Below are 21,439 nucleotides of genomic sequence, written 5' to 3'. Positions count from 1 at the left end.
TTGGCTTGCATCCAAATCTCCTGGTTTATTCTTGGGCCTACACTAAAGCTCACAACAGCTGTAAGGCAGTTATTAATTGATTGAAACTAGATTTTGAATAGGCTAAGAGTCGAGCTTGCTTTCTGTCCAAATGGCAGTTAAGCATTCTGGTCTTATGCCAAAGCTAATGGCGACAACTTTTGTCCATCTATATAACTCCCCCCCCCCTTAAAACTTGATGACTCTACTGCCTCCTAAGCTAAAGATAAAGCCAACTTCTGGCCTCCATTTTTTCTAACTCTTGTATTGACAATCTTAGTAAACCACATCCTACCCTTCCCAGTACGCTCCACTCAGTGTTTCCTGTGGTCTGTCAAAAAAGATATCAGAAAAGTTGTGAATAATCTTGATACCAGAAATATCTAGGTCCTGATGACATTTCTCCACTTTGTTCTCAAAATCTGTTTTTGCATCTGTTCTGTGTTGCCTTTTTACACTTTCTTATTCTATTAGTGTTTTTTTTTTTTTTTTTTCTGTTTGGAAATTTGTTGATATGTAGGTAATTCCTAAAAAAGGGCGACAAATCCTTCCCATCCAATTATCATCTCATTGCACTTACCTCTACTCTTTCCATTAACTGTCAACTCATAAACTACCTTGAAACCTTCCGTCTGATCAGTGATTGATATTGTATTCCATCAGTGTCAATCCACTAGTCTTATCTTGGCTTTATGTAACAGTATGGACAAATTGAATGGAAAAGTTTGGCATCTTGCACTTCACACATCTAATGCTTTTGATTATTGTCTGGCATAAAGGTCTCTAAACAAACTCCCATCTTATGGATTGATGGCTGTTTTTGACTGACTGATTGTACTTGGGTATCCAGTTTTCTCTTTGACTACTGCTAATGCTGTTGTTCTTTCTCTCACTCTTTTCCTCTTGTATATTAATGATCTTCTTGCAATGATTGGAAATACTACACAGTTTGCTTCTTGATTTATTATTAGATTTAAAACTGGAAATGTAGTTTTTTTTTTTTTTTTTTTTTTTTGATAATGCATCCATGAAACTTGTTCAGAGTGATTTTATTAGCTAAGTTAATAGATTAGATTCAATGATTATAAAAATAATTCCTAGTAAATATATGTGGAGACTTTGGGGAAGACTTTTCTTGGTAGGAGGAGGGGAGATAGTATGGCCTTTTAAATAATTTATGGCATCATGGAGGAGACCAGTACATGTCTAAATTTACAAAACCTATATTTAATGACTTAAATTTAAGTAGCTGTTAGTACCCTAATAATTACTAATTTTCTCAAAGTATTAGATTCCTATTAAAAATGATAATAAAAACTTACAAGTAACAATCAGCTTATCTAAACTTAGCAACTCGGAGTACCTTGTATTTAGATATGAGCTAAACTTTAAAATTTGAACCCTATTGGGATAAGCATAACTGCTTCAAACTATTGAAAGATTGACTTTATTAAAATTGCCTTGGTGAAAAACAGTTATATAATGAAAATATGGTGAGAAATCTGAAATCCAACTCAAGTGCTTATTTATGAAACATTAATCCCATTGAATATAAAAACATTCCTCAATAAAGCCTTTCTCTCTACAGACTAAATCTAAACATTTAAAATGAAGATACCATGTAGAAGTGTGAAAAAAAAGAACAAAAAACTTGAATATACTGGTATGTTTTTGTGTGGGAAATATGAAATGTAAGGTCTGTCGTGTTTCTGGGGGTTGAGTGGACATCACTTTAAACATTTTTAAAGTATTCCAACTTCTCTTTTTGGCCTATACTGGTACCAGATAACTTGAATTTATTTTATTAAGAAAGGCAGTAGATATTTTCAAAATAAGGATGGACCTTTTGACACTGTTGAAAGAGCAGGAGAAAAAATTAAGAGGGAAATGTCAAAAGCTAACAACTTTCTGGTTTTATAAGACACTGCCAAACAGAGAAAAAATTAAGAACATGGATGGTTTATTCACCATCATCAGGAAATTTACTTTGTTTTTGCTGCAAACTATTTTCATTGGAGAATAAAGAAATCAAAACTTTATCAGGGGATTTAAAACTTGATGGAAATTAAACCCAAATGTTTCTGACCATGAAAATAGTGAACAGCATCTCTCGTGCTTGGAGAAGTGGAAAACCTTAAGTGCAGGATTGAAATTTCAACAAACTGTTGACCACATTCATCGGATGGTACTGGATAAAGAAAGAAATTGAGAGATGTTTTTCATCGGCTTTTAGATGTATTTTCTTATTTTTGACTTGTCAGAATCTTCCTTTTTGTGGGCCTGATGAAACCATATTTTCAACAAAAAACGGAAATTTTGGAGAAATGGTAGAGTTGCTATCAAATTATGACCATTTTAAAAGAATTTTAAGAATTGAACATTCATCTGATGGGAAAGAACCTTTACATTTATTGCCAGAGATTCAAAATGAGTTTATTAACATTTTAGAAAATTATGTGAGATCAAAAATAGTAGCCGATAATATAAAACAAGCTAAATATTTTGGAATTATATTTGACAGTACATCAGATGTATCCCACACTGATCAAATGTGTGAAGTGGAGTCATTTTTTAGGTTTCTTCCCCATTGTTGGAAAGACCATTGCCAAACTCACAAAAGAAATTTTGAATAATTTAGAAAAGGATGGACCGGATATAAATCTGTACTGTGGTCCAGGCTATGACAATGGTAGGAATTCATGGTGGGGTCCAATCTAAAATAAAGGAAATGAATCCCAAAGCATCGTTTATGCCCTGGGCAAACCACTTGTTAAATTTATGTTGAGTGCATTCATTTGCAAGTGTTTTGTCATGTGTAACCTTCTTTGGAACTTTGGAAAATCTTTATTCTTTCTTTTCGGTCTCTCCACACCATTGGGAAATAATGAAAAGGCATACAGGAATGACAGTCAAAAGACTTGCCCAGAGAAGGTGGAGTGCACATTATGGATATGTAAATATGGTCAGAATGAATTTTGAAAAAATAACTTCTGCCCTACAAACATTGTGCGAATCTCAAGAGAATATAGATACCAGAAGGACTGCTGAAATTTTATTATCATCCATATGTGATTATAGCTTAAGGAAGCAAAACAGTGGACAGCTTTGCAGTTTGTAGAGTTTATTATAAGGTGGGATTTTCCAGAATCTCTACCAAATTTATTATTATGTTTAAGGGTCTTTATTAACAGTATATGTATAGCTTCTTGCGAAAGAAGATTTTCCAAATTAAAATTGATTAAAAATTACTTACACTCATCAGTGGGTCAGACTAATTATCAAATCTAGCTATATTATCTATTGAAAATGAATATGCTAGTAAGATTAATTTTGATGAGGCTATTGATAAATTTGCCAAAACGAAGACCCAAAAATGGAAACTATATCTTTTCTGTTATTGATTTTCACATTTTATCTTTCTCTTTTTGTTATGTTAAATACTCTGTGAATACACTATACTTTATTCACTGAATTTTTAATGTTCCTTGCAACGTGTTCTTAGTTTTCTGTGATTTCTTAAAATCAATTAAGTTTTAAGACTTTTTTTTTTTTCAAGTTGATAACATTATTTAGGAGATGACACCAGAAGGATCTGCCCTGGGTGCAAAAGACCAAAGCTATGGTGCTGCAAATATGTGCAATCTCCAGCTTCAATACTAAACTGGGGAGGGAAGGAGTTGTCCTCTATGAGGGAAATAGCAAATGCCTTAGCTGAATCATTTGCTAGTATATGAGCAGTATCCACATACAACCCAATCTTCAAGAAAATTAAAGAAACTGCAGAACAGCATAAATTCAATTTTTCAATGATAGTTTCACACCACCCTTTTTATCTACCCCTTTTTTCCTAAATACATTACACACCATTGTTAAACTCGTGTCCAATTGCTGGATGATATCATATTTATGTTAGCCCTGTTATGTCAGTGTTAGTTGTCCTAACCAGGAGGTTGAATTCATCCACTTTATTGGCAACACTCCAGTCATTAAATCTTGACACAGTTAAGGCTAAGTATCCTAATGTTGTTTACCACTTTTAACCCCCCCCCCTTGAAGTTATTTATGCTTGTTTCCCTGGCTTTATTTTACTATCTTTTGAAACATTGCCACCCTCTGAACTCCTTGCAAACATTAGCAGTTGTAGTAACAAACAAGAATTCTTGAAATGTGTGCAAGCATTATTTTGACCCATATCATCAAATAAATGTCTATATTACCCTTCTCTCTCTACCCCCCCCCCCACTAGCAGTGTCCCTTAAGGTATCCTCAGTGATACTGGAAAAAAAACTCTTGCACTACCTTTGTTCAAACGAATACCATCCTCTACGAAATAGGTGCTTTTTCCCTGCAAGTGTGGACTATGCTGATAAAGAAAAAAAAATTTTACCTGATGATTTGTTGGATAAATATTTGTCCACCAAATCATCAAGTTGCATTCATTTAATATCTGCTAGGCCCCACATGAATAAAAATGCTGTCTTTATCCCTTTAAAATTCTGACAATCTGTTGGTAACATCAATTGTCACTCCTGGCAAACACACTCTCGTTCTGGTCCACCTATATTTATTGAAAATCAACTATCAATAGGAACACTGACTCCAGACAAATATGGAAAAAAATTAGGCAGCTTTCTGGGAAGTTTCCAGCTGTTCCTTCCCCAATTCTCTCCTGCAGTGGGCAAGAACTCTCTGCTCCTCTAGATATAGCCAATGCTTTGGACAAAACCTTTGCTCAAATATCGGCTGCATCAAACTACACTCCAAAATTCCAGAAAATTAAGACCGCCACTGAACAGAGACCTATCAACTTTTGAACCTCACTGTCACATATAATCAGCCTCTGCAATATTGTGAACTTTTACAGGCCATCAGAACAACACGAAATAGTGCCTCTGGGCCAGATGGCATATATTATGTCATGCTGCAGCATCTCGATGAGAAAAACTTACAACTGCTTCTAATCTTTTTTAACCGGATCTTCCTGGAAAATATTTATCCAACCTCTTGGCACCATGCTACAGTTTTGGCGTTTTTGAAACCTGGAAAAGATCCCTCCAGTTCTAATAGTTACAGACCAATATCTCTGTCAAGTTGCCTTGGTAAAATTCTTGAAAAAATGATCCATAGTCGACTCACTTGGATCATTGAAACTCAACATCTACTGAGTAATTGTCAACATGGCTTTTGCAAAAACAGGTCATCCCTAGATCTGATGATCAAGGCAGAATCTGAAATTCGCAATGCCTTTGTGAAAAACGAACACCTTGTCATGGTCTCCATTGATATAGAGAAGGCATTTGATACTACCTGGTGGTATGGCATTCTCAGTGACCTATATAATCTTGGTCTACGAGGCAACCTACCCATATTTATTAGGAACTTCCTCAAGAGCCGATCTTTCCAGGTGAGATATCAAAATTCCCTTTCCTGCTACATTCTCGCAGGAAGGAGTACCGCAAGGATCAGTTTTGAGTGCAACCTTGTTTGCCCTTAAAATTGATTCCATTACAAAAGTACTCCCAAATACTGTAGAGGCTTACCTTTATGCTGACGATCTCACTATTTCTTGCCATTTTCAGAACATGAGATCTATCGAAAGGCAATTGCAGATGTCCCTCAATAAAGTTCAAAAATGGGCTGAGCTCAATGGATATCGTCTTTCCCAACAGAAAACAGTTGCGATCCATTTTTGCTGTCAACAACGCAAATTGCATGCAGATCCTGAACTTCAAATTCCACCATTCCGATTGCCAGCAATATGAAATTCTTGGGACTAATCCTGGACAGTAAGCTCAACTTCTTTGAGCATGTTAAATTAATACGTACTGCCTGTCTTAAAAAGATCAACATGCTAAGAGCTTTATCTGCCCTCTCTTGGGGAGCAGATCGTACAACTTTGCTGCTCTTATATAGAGCACTGATTAGATCCCGTTTAGATTATGGTGCTCTAGTTTATGATTCTGCCCGAAGGAGTGTGCTACGCTGGCTGGATCCTATTCAACATAATGCACTACCGATTGCAATTGGTGCATACAGGACATCTCCAACTCAGAGTCTATACATTGAAGCTAATGAGTCCCCTTTGCGTCTTCGTAGAAAAATGTTACTACTTAAATATGCAGCCAAAATACAGACTTGCCTTTCGCATCCTATTCAGCCATACCCTTTTAATCAACCATTAGTTAATCTCTGTAGAAATAAAGTAAAATCCAACCAGCTGGCCTACGGCTCCTTGAAATATTAGTATTAGTATTAGTAACGGCCGCATGGTGCAAGAAAGCCTATGGCTTATGCTGCACCAGCCAAAAAAAAAAAAATAAAAAATAAATAAAAAAAATAAATCCGAACAAAACAATGATAAAAAAATAAAAATAAATAACTAAATAATAATAATTAATAAAATAAAAAATAAATAAAAAGGAAATTAAACCTATCAAACTATGTGCTTCCCTTACCCGAAAGTACTATCCAGATGACCTTTGAATTTCCCCAAACTCTCGGCCTCTACCACCCATGAAGGCAACTTATTCCAGTAATTTATAACTCGCTGGCTAAAATAGAACTTCCTGCAATCCAATCTAAACATTTCCCCCCGTAACTTGAATTTATGTCCCCTAGTTCTAGCATCATTTATAATCTTGAAAATTTTGTCCTCATTCATTTTACTGATGCCTCTCAGAGCCTTAAACACCTCAATCAAATCTCCTCTAAGGTGTCTAGTTTCCAAACTCTGCAACCCACATATTCGAAGTCTTTCTTCATAAGGACGCCCTTTTGCTGATCTCACCAGGCGAGTTACCCTTCTTTGCACCCTTTCAAGAAGCTCGATGTCTTTCTTCAGGTGCGGTCTCCATACTTGAACACAGTATTCCAAGTGTGGTCTAACATAAGCCTTATATAATGGGATTATCACGTCCCTATCTCTACTTGCAAAAGTTCGATAGATCATTGATAGGACACCATGGGCCTTCCTTGCAACCTGTTTACAATGCTCAGAGAATTTCATGTCTGACCGTATCGTAACACCCAAGTCCCTTTCCTCCAGTACTGGCTTTAGTTGAACTCCACCAAGTGAATAAGTTTTTTTGGGATTACTGTTTCCCAGGTGTAATACCTTACACTTTGTTGGATTAAAGCACAGCTGCCATTTTTCTGACCATTCCTGAAGTCTATCTAGGTCTCTCTGAAGAAGCTCAGCTTGACAGTGATCATTAACTACTCTCCCAATTTTAACATCATCTGCAAATTTAGACATCACGCCCTCTATCCCTTCATCAATGTCGTTTATGAAAATTAAAAACAACAGTGGTCCTAATACTGATCCTTGGGGAACCCCACTTCTTACATCAACCCAATCTGAGGAATAGCCATTTATCACAACCCTCTGCCTCCTGCCCCGAAGCCATCCTTCTATCCATCTAAGGATTTTCCCAGTGATTCCAACCTGTTCCAGCTTATAAAGCAACCGCTCATGTGGGACTGAGTCAAAAGCTTTGCTGAAATCTAAATAAACAATGTCGAAATTATTCCCTAAATCCAGCTCGTGAGTGACCCTTTCGAAATAGCGAACCAGATTTGTTAAACATGATTTTCCCTTTACGAAACCATGCTGAGTATCCTTGAGAATTTCAATTCGATCCAAATGATCCTGAATTCCACCCTTGATCATTGCCTCCATGATTTTCCCTACTACTGAAGTCAGACTGACAGGTCGATAATTTCCAACTTCACTTTTAGAGCCACCCTTATGTATGGGAGATACATTTGCACTTTTCCAATCCAAGGGAATCTCCCCAGAGTCTAATGATGCTCGCATAATTAGCCTCAATGGTTCAATGCACTCGCTTGCCGCCTCTCTTAAGATTATAGGGTATATTCCATCAACTCCAGGAGCCTTACTGGTCTGTAGGCTCGAAAGTTTTTTCATTAAATAATCTTGCGAAATTTCAATATCATTAATTACATATTTTTTAACTTCGCTCCCACAATTTCCCTTTGCCACAAAAGGCTTTTCATTTGTAAATATCGATGCAAAATAACTGTTGAGTTCATCTGCAACGGCAGCTGGTGTATTTATTACTATCCCCTTTCCCTTACATAAAGGTCCGATCTGGTTTGTCCTGCTCTTCTTGGCATTTATATATGTGAAGAATTCTTTATCCCCCCTCTTTGCTCTGTTTGCTAGTGATTTCTCATAAACTGCCTTTGCCTGTCGAACCTTTTCTGTGGCTCTATTACACATCACCTTGTAGCTGTTATAGGCTTCAGTACTTTTTATTGTTCTGTAACCTTTCCATGCCACCTTTTTCTGCTCAAGTAATGCGGCAACTTCACTAGTCATCCAACTTGGAACCCTCCTCGTGGAGTATTTTTTTAATGGTATATACGCATTCAAGGCATCTGTGATTAATGTTTTAAAAGCGTACCACAGTTCAATCGTATTCATTCTCTGCGCTATATCTACCCAGTTAATAGAGGCCATGTAGTACCTTAAGGCATCGTAATTTCCTTTTCTGAAATTAAAACCCATTCCTTTGCCTTTTACTTCTGCTACCTCTCTCGTCATCATCCACCGTAGAACTCCGTGATCACTTCCTGCTACTGGTTCCTCTACTGTCAGCCCTGTTATGTCATCTGATTCATGTGTGATGATGAGGTCTAGGATATTCTTTTCTCTAGTATTTTCCCTGACATGTTGATACAAATAACAGTCATCTAGTTGATTTAAAAATTTTGTTCCCCATGTCGAGTTTCCTTCCCATTTACTCCAATCGATTAGAGGCAGATTGAAATCACCCATAATAAGGCATTGACGCTTACTTGCCCATTCCATTTGCATGTAGAGGCTTTTGTCATAATCTTCACAATCACCTGGTCTGTAGATTACTCCTACTCGCATTATACCTTTGTTTCCAACTATCTCACACCATACAGACTCTATACTAGCATGTGAAACGTCTGAATCTGGGAAAGCTATCGTCGCACTCAGGCTGCTTCTGATAAGAAGCATTACCCCACCACCCCTTCTATCTAACCTATCCTTCCTAAATACATTATACAAGCCGTACTGAAACTCATCATCCCCAATTTCCGGGTGGCACCACGTCTCTGTAAGCCCTATTATATCCGCGTTACTTGTTTTAACCAGCAGTTCGAATTCGCTCATTTTATTGACGACACTTCTAACGTTACTGTATAAACAATTAAGATTTACTGTTCTTGTATATTTAACAACCCTAACACAACCCTTGAAGTTTTTTAGGCTCTCTTCCCTGGCATTAGCTACCCGCCCACGTGAAACGTTTGTGCCCCCAGAACATCTAGATAATACGTCCAGTTGGGGTAACAGATAAGAACTCTTGAGGTATGTGCAAGAGTTACTTTGACCAATATTATCAGATAAACGCGTGTTAGTATTACCCACATCCCCCCTAACTAGCAGTTTCCCTGAACCTTTAAGGTATCCTCAATAATACTGGCAAAAACTTTTGCACCACCTTTGTTTAAGTGTATCCCGTCTCTACAAAACAAATTCCTTCTACCTACAAGTGTGGGCCATGCTGATAGAAATTTACCCCCTAAAGCCTTGCAGATTCCTTCAAGTCTTGAGTTAATCCACAAGGCTCTTAACATATAATCCCTCCCATCGTGTCTGGGCAGAATTGCAGACACATAGACATTATGGCCTAGCTCGCGACATTTCCTCAGCATGGTTCTGTATTTTTCCAACAAATCGTCAGATCGTGTACGTTTAATATCGTTTGTCCCCACATGAATAATAATATTTTCTTTACCCCCTTTAAAATCTGACAGTCTGTTGGTGACATCATCAATATCACAGAACTGGAATGTTCCTCTCCACAATAGGCAACAGATAAAGAACTACTCTCATCCACCATGGACCACCTTTCCTCAACTGACCTCTGATACCTATTTTCTTCAATGGGGAAAGAATTGCCTACCAGCAGTGACTGTGCAACAACTCCATGATAACCATATTCAAACCTTTGCTGACTTCTTGCCGATATATACGGATGGTTCCAAATCTCTGTCAACTGTTGGAGCAGCAGCAGTGTTTCCCTCTGCTATCATATCAGCTTCTCTTCCACCTGAGTATAGTAACTTTTCAGCAGAACTGTATGCAATACAGTTAGCTCTAGAAAATTTGACTCTACATCCATCTGCAAAATATATAGTTTATACTGACTCTCTCAGCTCAATTAAAGCAATGCAGAATACAACTCAAAACAATCACTATATTGTAATGAAAATCAGGAGTTTGTTATTGCAGATTTATCATCGTCAACAACTAGTGAAGTTTTGCTGGATTCCAGCACATTCAGGCATAAAAGGAAATGAAGTGGCTGATATATCTGCCAAAAGTCCAAGTTCAGACCTAGTCCCTATTCCAGTGTCCGATTATAATATCTTAATTCAAGCAGCATGCCATGCACAGTGGACAGAATTATGGCATAACCAAACGAATAACAAACTTTTCCAGCTGAAACAATACCCAAAGTTCTGGCACTCCAGCAATCAGACAGTGCGGTGGGAAGAAGTGGTACTCGCACGAATGAGAATAGGACACACCCATCTGACTCACCTCTATCTACTAATGGGCGATGATCCTCCTCAGTTCCACACTGCTTAGAATATCTAACAGTCAAACACATTCTGATTGACTGTCCACAGTATCAACAACATCGAGCTGCAATACTTCAAAATCTGGCTAATCGTCGAGAACCATTGATATTACATCATATCATTGGGGAGGACGCAAATGTTAACGAGCTTTCCTGCTTTTTAAAACAAATTGGAGTGTATCATCTTTTATAAATAGGCTTCAGAACTGAAACTAATTTAAACTGGATTATTTTTTATTCCTACGAATAGGCGCACTATAGCCATAGCAGCTAATGCGCCAATAAACACACAGACACACACACACACACACACACACTTATTGCCAAAACAACAATAGTCCCATAATGAAACTAGATCACCTTCAACCAGAACAGTATGTGCTTGGCTGTTCTCTTCTGGGACCCAAATTGGGGATGCATCACTTGGCAGGTTACAAGATATTTGATTACCCAACAAGCCCCCGGTTACATTTGTTTCTAGGGCAAGTGCCCATTTTTTCAGTGACTCAAATTCTTCTAGTAATGCAGTAGGTTTTAATTTGAGATCAATACACTCCTTAGATTGGGTGCAAAGAAAAGAATAGCTTGATTTATCTACTAGACTGACCTCAGGTCTTAGCATAGTATTATATGCTTTATTTCAAACTTCTATTCTGTTAGTGTCTGAGATTATTATGTATTTAACAGAATCTATTTATATTTCATATTGAGTTAGAGATTCAGTCCTGTTCTATCTCTGTTTTTCTCATTTTTAAGCACTTGGGAATAGAGGGATTCATTAGTCAGAACAATTTTTATATTTGCTATATGATTGTTATCGATATTAGTATGCTAGAAGAACGTATTAGGTGCAATAATATTTTGGGCCTGATTATCACCCACAATCTGTATAGTATTGACAATACAGTAGCTGAGCTGGGAGGAATAATGGAATGCTAAGTGGATGATGATGAGCAGTAAAGCTGTTAAAGGTAAGGTTGAGGGCAGTGGCATAGCTACCATGTAGGCAGGCAAGGCAATTGTTCCCCGGGCCCTTTAGGGGCCCGGCATCTTTGGCTGTCTCCTGTTTTTGCAATTTTTAATTAAGTAGGGGGCCCGAATGAACATGTTCTTTGCCTCCAGGCCCGAAAAAGGGTAGCTATGCTACTGGTTGGGGAGTTTCAATTTCAGGAAACGGTCACATTTCAAGATGATACTTTTAAGGGAATAACTTTAAAGCTGTGATAACAGAAGCTAGAAATGCATATCTACCATTAAGAAAAAATATAGTTGAATATGGATCTAGCTAGTTAAATACAACAAAAACAAGATAACCTAGAACAGTTATAAAGAAATGAAAATCTGATGCATATAATATTTATAAGTTTATCTGTAATCATATCACAGAAATAGTTAGGCTGGCTAAGGCACAATTTGTGAAATCACTGGCCAAGAAAGAGCAAAAAAGAAAGGGGACAAGGAGTTTTATACATATTCAAAGGAAAAAAGACAAAATAAGATCAAATCCTTATATATTGAATGCAGGATTTCAATGTCATTGATAATCCAGCTGATGTTTACAGATGAAAGCCCTTCTGTAGCAAGAAGCTATGCTAGTGAACCTAATCACTGAATTCAGCAAAATGGAAATTGCAGAGGATTGCATAACAGAATAACTTGAGACTGAAGAGAAATAAAGCTCCTGAGGCAGGTAGAGAAGTGGTGAGGTCTTTCTTGGTAAGAGTACCCTTTTGTATCCTTCACTAATTTCATTGCTCCTCTCTACACCCATTCCAGCAGATCCACAACCTTCCTCAAACAAGTCCTTCAGACCTGTGTGCAGTGCTCAAGATGGGGCCTAAAGGGGGGGGGGGGTTGCACCTTTAGTGTTATGGTTAATTAAATGAGAACTCACTCTACTCGAGGAAGGTATTGTATTTAGTATTAAGTATCAGTAGTTGCAGATGGTACAGGGAAGCAAACTTATACATTATCAGAGGAAAAAGAAAAAAGAAACATTTTCCACATTGTCTCTAATACTTTTCTAATTCTTTCTCCAAAAAACCAAAAGTAGGAAGTTCCTTTCAACAATTAACTACCTGCTGGCTGAAAGCAAATTTCTAAGCTTGTCCTGCAACCATCCTTCTTCAATTTAAAGGTATGCTCCTCTCGTGTTGTCTGAGCAAGAGGAAGGATGTCATCATCATTATTTAGCTTACTCAGTTCATTCAAAGCCTTTAACAGATCTCCTCACAGATGCCTAGTTTGCAGAACTAAAGTCTTTCTTGGTAAGAGTACTCTTTTGTATCCTTCACTAATCTCATTGCTCCTCTCTGCACCCATTCTAGCAGATCCACATTCTTCCTAAAACAAGGCTTTCAGACCTGTGTGCAGTGCTCAAGGTGGGACCTAACCGTCACTTTATACAATGGGATAATCACCTTATCTCTGCTGGCAAAATTCCTGTATATCATTGACAAAATCCCATGAGCTGTTTTAGTGGCTAGCTAGTCTGCCCTGTTCAGAAAACTTCATGTCTGACTGACTGCTGGCACATTATAGCCTCAACTGCTATTAAACTCCAAACATGTCTGTGTGCATAATTTTCATTTGACATTTTCCACTATTTTGAGTGTGGTGCCACATAGTGTTTTTTTTTTTTTTTTTTATTATATATTCTGGCATTACTGCTACTCGTATGCAGTACTTTCCATTTGTAAATGTTATGGTTCAGTTGCCACTTCACTTTATTCAATTGCCAAACTTAAACATTAAGCCTAACATTCCTTCATCGGTATTATTAATGAATATTGAAAATAACAGTGAACCCGGCACTGAACTCTGGGGGACTTCACTAAAAAGAGTAGTGCCCATTGATAACTACCCTGCTTCTTCCACTCAATCATCCCCTTTATCCATAGCAGTAACTTGCTCCTAATTCCACGCTGCTCCAATTTCTTAAAGATTTTGGGCTACTACAATTTGATAATTAAGTGCTTTAGAGGGGATCTGATTGAAGTTTGAGGATCTGAGATGGAATAGTAAAATATTTTCAAGATATTAAATGACATTAGAACCAGGGGACAACCCTGTGTGTGTGTGTGTGTGTGTGTGTGTGTGTGTGTGTGTGTGTGTGTGTGGTCTAGCAAAAAAAAAAAAGCTTGGTTTCCTTACATTGTATAGCCAGTTATAATTTACTCCTGTACATGGAGATGTATTGTGGTTGCTGGATGAGTGGATGTTTGCATACTTCACTAGATGAATGGATGTTTGCATACTTTTGCTGTCACTCATGTTGTATCTATTAGGTATCATCTAGAGACCTCGTAGTCCATAGTAAATGAAAGCAGAAAATATTGTCACCATTTAGAGAAAATTAGTAGGGGAAAAATATATGAGAGAATAAAATCCTACTCTGAGATTTAGAAAAAAGAAAAATTGCAGCTATTCAATGCCATATGAGTTATGGATGGTTAGTCAAAAATGGCAGTTCATATCTTAATTAGTACAAGTTTTAAAAATACTTGATTATCTAACTGTTTCACATTACTTCTTCCAAGGCAGGTCCTGGAAATTTAGGATATCTTGTAGGAGCAATTATTGATGGCAGCGACTTGATAGGAGACTTGGAAATTAAGCAAAGATTACTCTGTCATGGTTATCACATGTATATGTTTCCTCCTGTGGATAATGCTGTTGTCACCTCCTTCCCATATATGAATCCTTTCTCTACTATGATAGCTGTGGCCAGAGTTTATCCAAAACTTAAAAGATATATAAGTGTGAGTATTGTCATTATATATTAACTTAGCGATTTTGTTTTGTAACATTTATAGTGATTTATTAAAAAGATGAGGTCCCCGATCCTTTGAATATAAGAATTTCAAGAATATCTCTTTAAGCAGAATTTTATTTTTAGTTGTAATACACTAATATTTGATAAAATTTAATTATTTTAATCTATGAATTATGGCCAAACCTCATAACTGAAATGATCAGAATTTACAGTGTTCCAAAACAAATTTTGTATAATTGGTATAGCTTTTGGTCATTAATGATTATTAAATACTTCTTATGAAAATGGTAAAGATGAAATAAAATATAGCTGCTTAGAAATTGAGGCATTTGAAAAATTCTTTATATGTAAAGGGGTAAACTGTGGCATAATGACTGAATTTTTCACCATGGCAGTATCCCAACCTACAGTTCACTTTCTGTGAAAGCCTTTGATTGAAAATAGCATTACCAACTTGAGACATTTGAATAGACTTGGCTGTTTTCAAAATTCAAATAATCCACCCTCAAAGGAAGAAGATTTGTAACTATTAATGTTCAAAAGAATATGATTGCAAGCTTTGAATTCAGTATCAAAGGGACATTCAAAAAATGTTTTCAGCATGATTGGAATAAATATAATCTTATTGGTGACTACTTTGAAAAGAATAACTCATATGAACGTGTAAGTTGAGTTGGTATCATTCTCTTTATAATAAAGAGGCGCCTCCGTAGCCAGGTGGGCAGGAGCAGCAGTGCGTAGCACACGCTTCTTGATTAGACCGGGGTTCGAGCCTGTGACCACCAAATACGGAGGATGCGGAAAGGTCAGGGTATGACCACCGCATATCCCCGGAGCAATATGGCCTTAGTTGCTAATGCTCCTAAAATCCAAAATAACAAACAAACAAACAAACAATCTTTATAATAAAGAGATTTACGAAGTTCAGTTGTACTTGCTGCCTTGATAATTTAAAGGTTTTTGTTGAAAAGATTTTAATGACAGTTTAGTTTTTGTGACTGAATGAATGAATCTTTGACATAGATTCTGTAATACAAGAATAGTATTCAGAAATTTGATTTATTGTGATTACAATCTTTAGCATGTATTTCAGTCCTGTTTTTCAGCACTAATCGTCAATTTTTCTTGCACAGAATGGGTATTTAAAAACATACTAGCAGAGTGAAAAATTTTTGCTGTTTTGGATTAGAATTGTTAACTTTAATATTTTATTGATTGCCTCAATTTTTTTAGCAACATATATTATAGTATGTATTGAAATGTCATAACTAAAAAACAGAAAATTTTGTCAGTGTATCAAAATATAAATATATTTGGTAAAATTATTAGATTTTACCCTTTACTGGGTAAAATCTAAATTATTAGATTTTACCCAGACAGCACTGTTTCATGGCTATTGGCCAATCATCAGTGGGTGGGCAGGTACCCTGGTATTGCAGACATGATTACCCAGTTGTGAAGTTAATCACACAATATGAGAGATGCCAATAGGTGTAGATGTCAATATTTAAAATAAATAAATGCACAAGGCATAATACTTTAAGGGTACCTGCCCACCCACTGATGATTGGCCAATAGCCATGAAACAGTGCTGTCTGGGTGGTGGTACTCAACTGAGAATAAGTAACAATAGTCTTCTCTATCAGTGAAGCGTTACTTATTCGAGGTAGTGCAATATCATGGCAACTCGTCGTGAAGGCAGAGCACAATATGAGAAAGAGTAAATGATGCCGCCAACAACTACTTTGTAGTTTCTTAAGAGTTATCTATGGTGTATGTAAACACCGATATCATATATAGATACCAAACTCTTAAAGTATTATGCCTTGTGCATTTATTTATTTTAAATATATATATATGACTCATGGATGTTGTGTAGTGAGAGAGAAAAAGACACTGAAAGGTATATGGGAAAGAGCAACGAATATTATAGTTATAATTAAATCGAACAGCTATGTTTTAAGGATGTAAAACTACAGTTTTATTAAGGTTTCTATAAAGTTATTATCTTAATAATTAATAAGTTTTTGACTTCAGTTAATCACAGAAATAGGAAGGGGAACAAATTAATTTAAAAAAAAAGAATAGAATGCACTTGAAATATAACACACTGTACATTACCTAACTTGTAATGGAATCATGTTTAGCGTATATTTTGTTGGTCCCTGGAAAGTTTTCAACACCAATTAGAGCAGTGGTTTTCAACTTTTTTTAATAACGGCACCCCCTAAGTAATTTATTTTATTTCGCGCACCCCTGCTCAATTTTCTGCCTGTTAGATCCGATTCTCTCTCTCTCTCTGTATATCCGTATATATATAATATTAAAAAATATGTTATATGATATTTATTACAATAATATAATTATAAAAATTACATTTCATAATACAAATTATATATATATATACAGTATATAATTTTATTCTTTATATAGAGGTACTAAGTAAACATCAATTACAGATGACCACAAAATTAAAAAGCTACTGTACATCTTTTTATAATGAAATAAACATAAATTAAAAAATAATAAGTTTAAGTAACTTAAACCCAAATTACATGGCACCCCTGGAATGTTGTTGCAGCACCTTACAGTGCCGGGCACCCTGGTTGAAAACCACTGAATTAGAGCCTTCCCACCACAGAAATCTATTCACATAAATGAAAGTATATTTCATGTATTATTCTAGATTGAGGCTAACTTTTATGCCTATGTTCTTTTGTTAGTCTTTGGGAAAATTTCAGGTCTAGTTACAATTTCATGGCCCTCGCCCCAAAAAAAATAGCATAAATGAAAGTATATTTTCACATTAATCAACAAAAAAAATGCAGATTGCTAACAAATTTTTGGCATATATTCTGTGTACCCCTGGGATGATTCTAAGTTAAATTCTAATTTCATGGCATTGCCTTCCCAGTTTCATATTACAAAAATATTACTATAAATTTGGAACAGGTGCTCTGATCCATTTCACTACTTATTAGAATAGTTTAGGAATCTTTGTAATGAATTTTCATGTTGATGGGTTGACTTATTTTGATTTTATAAATCATGAATTATTACTATTTTTGCTAAATGTAATGCATTGCATACATTAACTTTTTCTTTTAAGGCCATAGCTGCTCAGCTCACTCTTTTCGGTTGAGAAGTTATTAAATTGATATTTAAAACTCCTTAAAAAGATGGAGTATTGTCTCGCTGGCATTCTCGAGTTTTCACTTCTGAAGAATTTCATTCCACTCATTCTTAGTTTTTCATCTGGGGAAACACTAAACCTGCAACTGTCTCAACAAGAATATTTATCATAATTGACATTGATACACAAAAGTAGGGTATGTTATACCATATTTCTGAATATGTAGTCTATAAAATTTTGTTTGTATTGTATTAAATTTTTTTACCATACTGTAATAAGGAAAATACTTTCTTTATTATACAAGCTGTCTTAATGTCTTTACTTTTTCTTAAAAGAAATTTGAACATTGAGGGCTGGGCTTGAAGGAGAGAGGTGGCCATATGTGGTTGCTGCATTACTGTGGTGGGGGCTGTGCCTCCATAGCCAGGTGGGCAGGAGCAGCAGTGCATAGCACACGCTTCTTGATTAGACCGGGGTTCGAGCCCGTGACCACCAAATACGGAGGATGCGGAAAGGTCAGGAAATAACCACCACATATCCCCAGAGCAATGTGGCCTTAGTTGCTAATGCTCCTAAAAACCAAATAACAACAGCATTACTGTGGTTCAGCAAAGAATTCTTGTTCATTGCCACCTATTTATTTCTTGACATTCTTTTTTTTCAGTTGCTGTTTCTGTGATTGCTTATGGATTTATAATTAATAAGTTTGGAGAATTTCATTATTACAGTTTCCGAGGATATTGTTCTGACTCCTTTAACTTGTCTGTGCTGCACCTTTCAAGTGCAGTGCAAAAAAAAAAAAAAAAAAAAGTGTTAAATTTTTTGGTTCATGGTTAAAAATGACAAACTTTTTTCCTACCTTCCTAAATAGACAGTTTTACTAGAGCAGTTTTATGTTTTTCACAGAGAAATTGCTTGGAAATGACTGTGGTGCAGTGCAAGCATTCTTAAAACTTTATTTAGTTGTCACACTATACCTCACTGCCAACTTTGCTCCGAGAGAGAGTGAGAATGTTACTGTATCCCTGGAAACTTTCACTAAGGGTGTCTTCAAAATCAGGCACCCTTGGTGAGAGTTGATTCCAGGGATACCATACTTTAGTACACTGTATAGCAAATTGGAATCAGCATGTAACAAATAGGTAATTATTGAACATGTAGCATTTTTATTAGTTTGTCTGGTGTGTATCATATTCATCGTACTTGTCCAAAAGGAGTTAATGAAGAATACATTTTTTCGCCTGTGCCTACTCTAAGTATTTTTGATTTATTTGCTCTGTGGTTCTAAAATGACATTAGACTGATTACTGGCTCACATGAGTACTGTATGATGAGCCATAGCTGTAGTTAGCAAGTTAAATTTGTGTTAAGTTACAAAGTAATAGATTACCATTGGCAAATGATGCCCAGCATCAGCCAAAAAAAAGAAAGACTCCTCCCATTTCACCTCTTCATTCTCTCCAATAGTTTGTGTAGTCCTTCCTTGAATTTATTTAAACTATCAACTTCCACAACAGATGGAAGTTTGTTCCAGCAATCAACTAAAGGCTAAAGTTCTGCACATCTATTTTGCAACCATTCTTCCTCAATTTGAATCTGTGTCTGAACAAGAGAAAGTATCTCGTCAGCATTGAGCTTGCTCAATCCATTCAAAGCCTTAAACATCTCTATCAGATTGCCTTGCAGGTACCTAGTCTCCAGGCTGCAATTTTGAGAACTGAAGCCTTTCTTTGTAAGAACACCCCTTTGTTCTCCTTGCCCTTCTTTGTACTTGTTCCAGCAGCTCAATGTCCTTCCTAAAATGAGGCCTCCAGACCTGTATGCAGTACTCAAAATATGGCCTGACAATTGCCTTATGCAATGGGATAATTACTTCCTTATCCCTGCTACCAAAATTCCTGCACATCATTGGCAAAATCTCATGAGCTGCCCTGGCAGCCTGTCTTCATTGCCCAGAGAATTTCATATCTGTAATTTTGACCTAATTGCCAGAGCACAAGGGAAATAGGCTAACCAGACTTAAAAATATATGCATGTGCGCATGCATAGGTGCCAGATTTCTGCATTATGTTCCATTAATAATTTACAAATGCCAATTTATTTCTGTTTTACATATTTCATAAGCTTTGTGTCGTTACTATGTATTTACTCATTTTGCAAGACATTCAATACCAGTACAGTAGTATGTATTTAGTTTTTAATGGAATTTGGTAGCTAAAATTTATCACACTATTTATACTTCATATTAAATATTATTGCGCAATTGCAACACCCATACCCATGGTAGAACAGCATTCAAACCCATCGCTATTATTTATTTATTAATTTAATTGCTTTATTCCTTAGGCAAGTTGTGTTACCCACTAAATCAGTCAAGCAGTATAGTCCAACTTCAACCAAATACGGAGGATGCGGAAAGGTCAGGGAATGACCACCGCATATCCCGGAGCAATATGGCCTTAGTTGCTAATGCTCCTAAAAACCAAATAACAAACAAACAAACAAACTTCTTGATATACTCTTTCTGCCACATGCTAAGTTATTGATATTCTGGATGGTTCCATGCTCCTCAAATTTATCCCACAAATGAGTAATTGTTAAACATGTGGGCACTTTTGTTCCATATCACGATTTTCAAGCACGCTGAACTTCATTGACATTTTCATATTTCGATACCATTTTATAATTGCTGTTCTTTTTTTTAAAACTTAATTGGGTACTCTCCATTGTTTTATGGGTATCTATAAAATAAAACATGTACATGGCTTCAAGAAGACATGCAGCAAAAATTAAATTATTGTTAAAAAATTGTCTATTTTTAAACTACAAAATGAGTTTAAGAAAATTAAATTGGTGTATATTGTTCATTAAAAATAATTTTTTTTTAAAGTGTGTGTATATGTAATTTTGAAACACCCCGTATGTGTATATTTAATGTTTATATTCATAAGCAGAAAAATATGTACATGCATGATTTTGAAATTTTGAAAATTTCAAAATCAAAATTTTGATTAACAGCTTTAAAACTGTAAAATAGAAGAGACTAACCGTTTTGTTTATATTTTTTGACAGTTATTTTTTTAATAGAAGTTTTACTTCATTGAAAAGTAACATAATTTCAATGAAAAATTAGATATTCAAATGTTTAATTGAAAAATAAAAACAATCTAGAAATAAAATTGAAAGTTTGAGTACCTTTCAGATTCAACACAAGTGTTTTTGTTACAGTTGGAGGTGCAAGCACTACTGCGGGATATAACAAGATGTCATATGTTTTTATTTTCACTTAACATTCCATAATGATTTTCTATTTCCTGTGCCTGTAAAATAATTCTAAAAGAGGAATTATTAAAACCTAGTTTTTATAGAATTTCTATCTAAGGTTATTAATTAGGGTAGAAATTTTCACATAGATTTGAAAATTAGTTTTTTTCCTTTATTAATGATGTTAAACTAGTCTTCTTTTCAACCCCTCCCTCATACAAATGCTTTGTACATGGGAGGGATTGAAGAGTTTTTAGCCCAATATAGATCAGAAGTTTTTGTAAAAGATGATATTGTCAATCTGTGCTGTGACTTGTGTTCACAGAAAATTTCAGGTTTATAACTGTATTCTCCTTTACAGAGGGTGTTGGAAGGTGAATGAAGATGATGACTATTGAGAGACTCGAGCACTGTGCAGTCATTGAGTATCTTCATGTAAGGGGAATGTTGCTGAAAGAAATTCATGAAGACATGCAGCAAAATTAGGAGAATCTTGTTCTTCATATGCCATGGTCCAAAACTGGGTTGCAGAATTTGTATGGATGAGACAGTATTAAAGATGCACTTTGCAGTGGGAGGCCTCTTACGTTGTTGACACCTGCAAAT

General features: G+C 35.9%; 1 protein-coding gene across 1 annotated transcript in view; it reads left to right on the top strand.

Annotated features, from left to right (window-relative positions):
- Window positions 1-21,439, top strand: part of LOC150086819 (testis-expressed protein 264 homolog) — a 47,838-nt gene that overhangs the window by 7,024 nt on the left and 19,375 nt on the right. The window contains exon 2 of the mRNA XM_090372282.1: window positions 14,201-14,422. Within this exon, the coding sequence (XP_090228408.1) occupies window positions 14,201-14,422 (222 nt within the window). The remainder of the gene's footprint in view (window positions 1-14,200; window positions 14,423-21,439) is intronic.

Source organism: Mastigoproctus giganteus, chromosome 4, assembly GCF_048544385.1.
Source record: "Mastigoproctus giganteus isolate SK-2022 chromosome 4, ASM4854438v1, whole genome shotgun sequence".
Taxonomy (NCBI): Eukaryota; Metazoa; Arthropoda; class Arachnida; order Uropygi; family Thelyphonidae; genus Mastigoproctus; species Mastigoproctus giganteus.
Note: the sequence above shows the minus strand (reverse complement) of the source record. Positions and strands in the feature narration are given on the sequence as shown.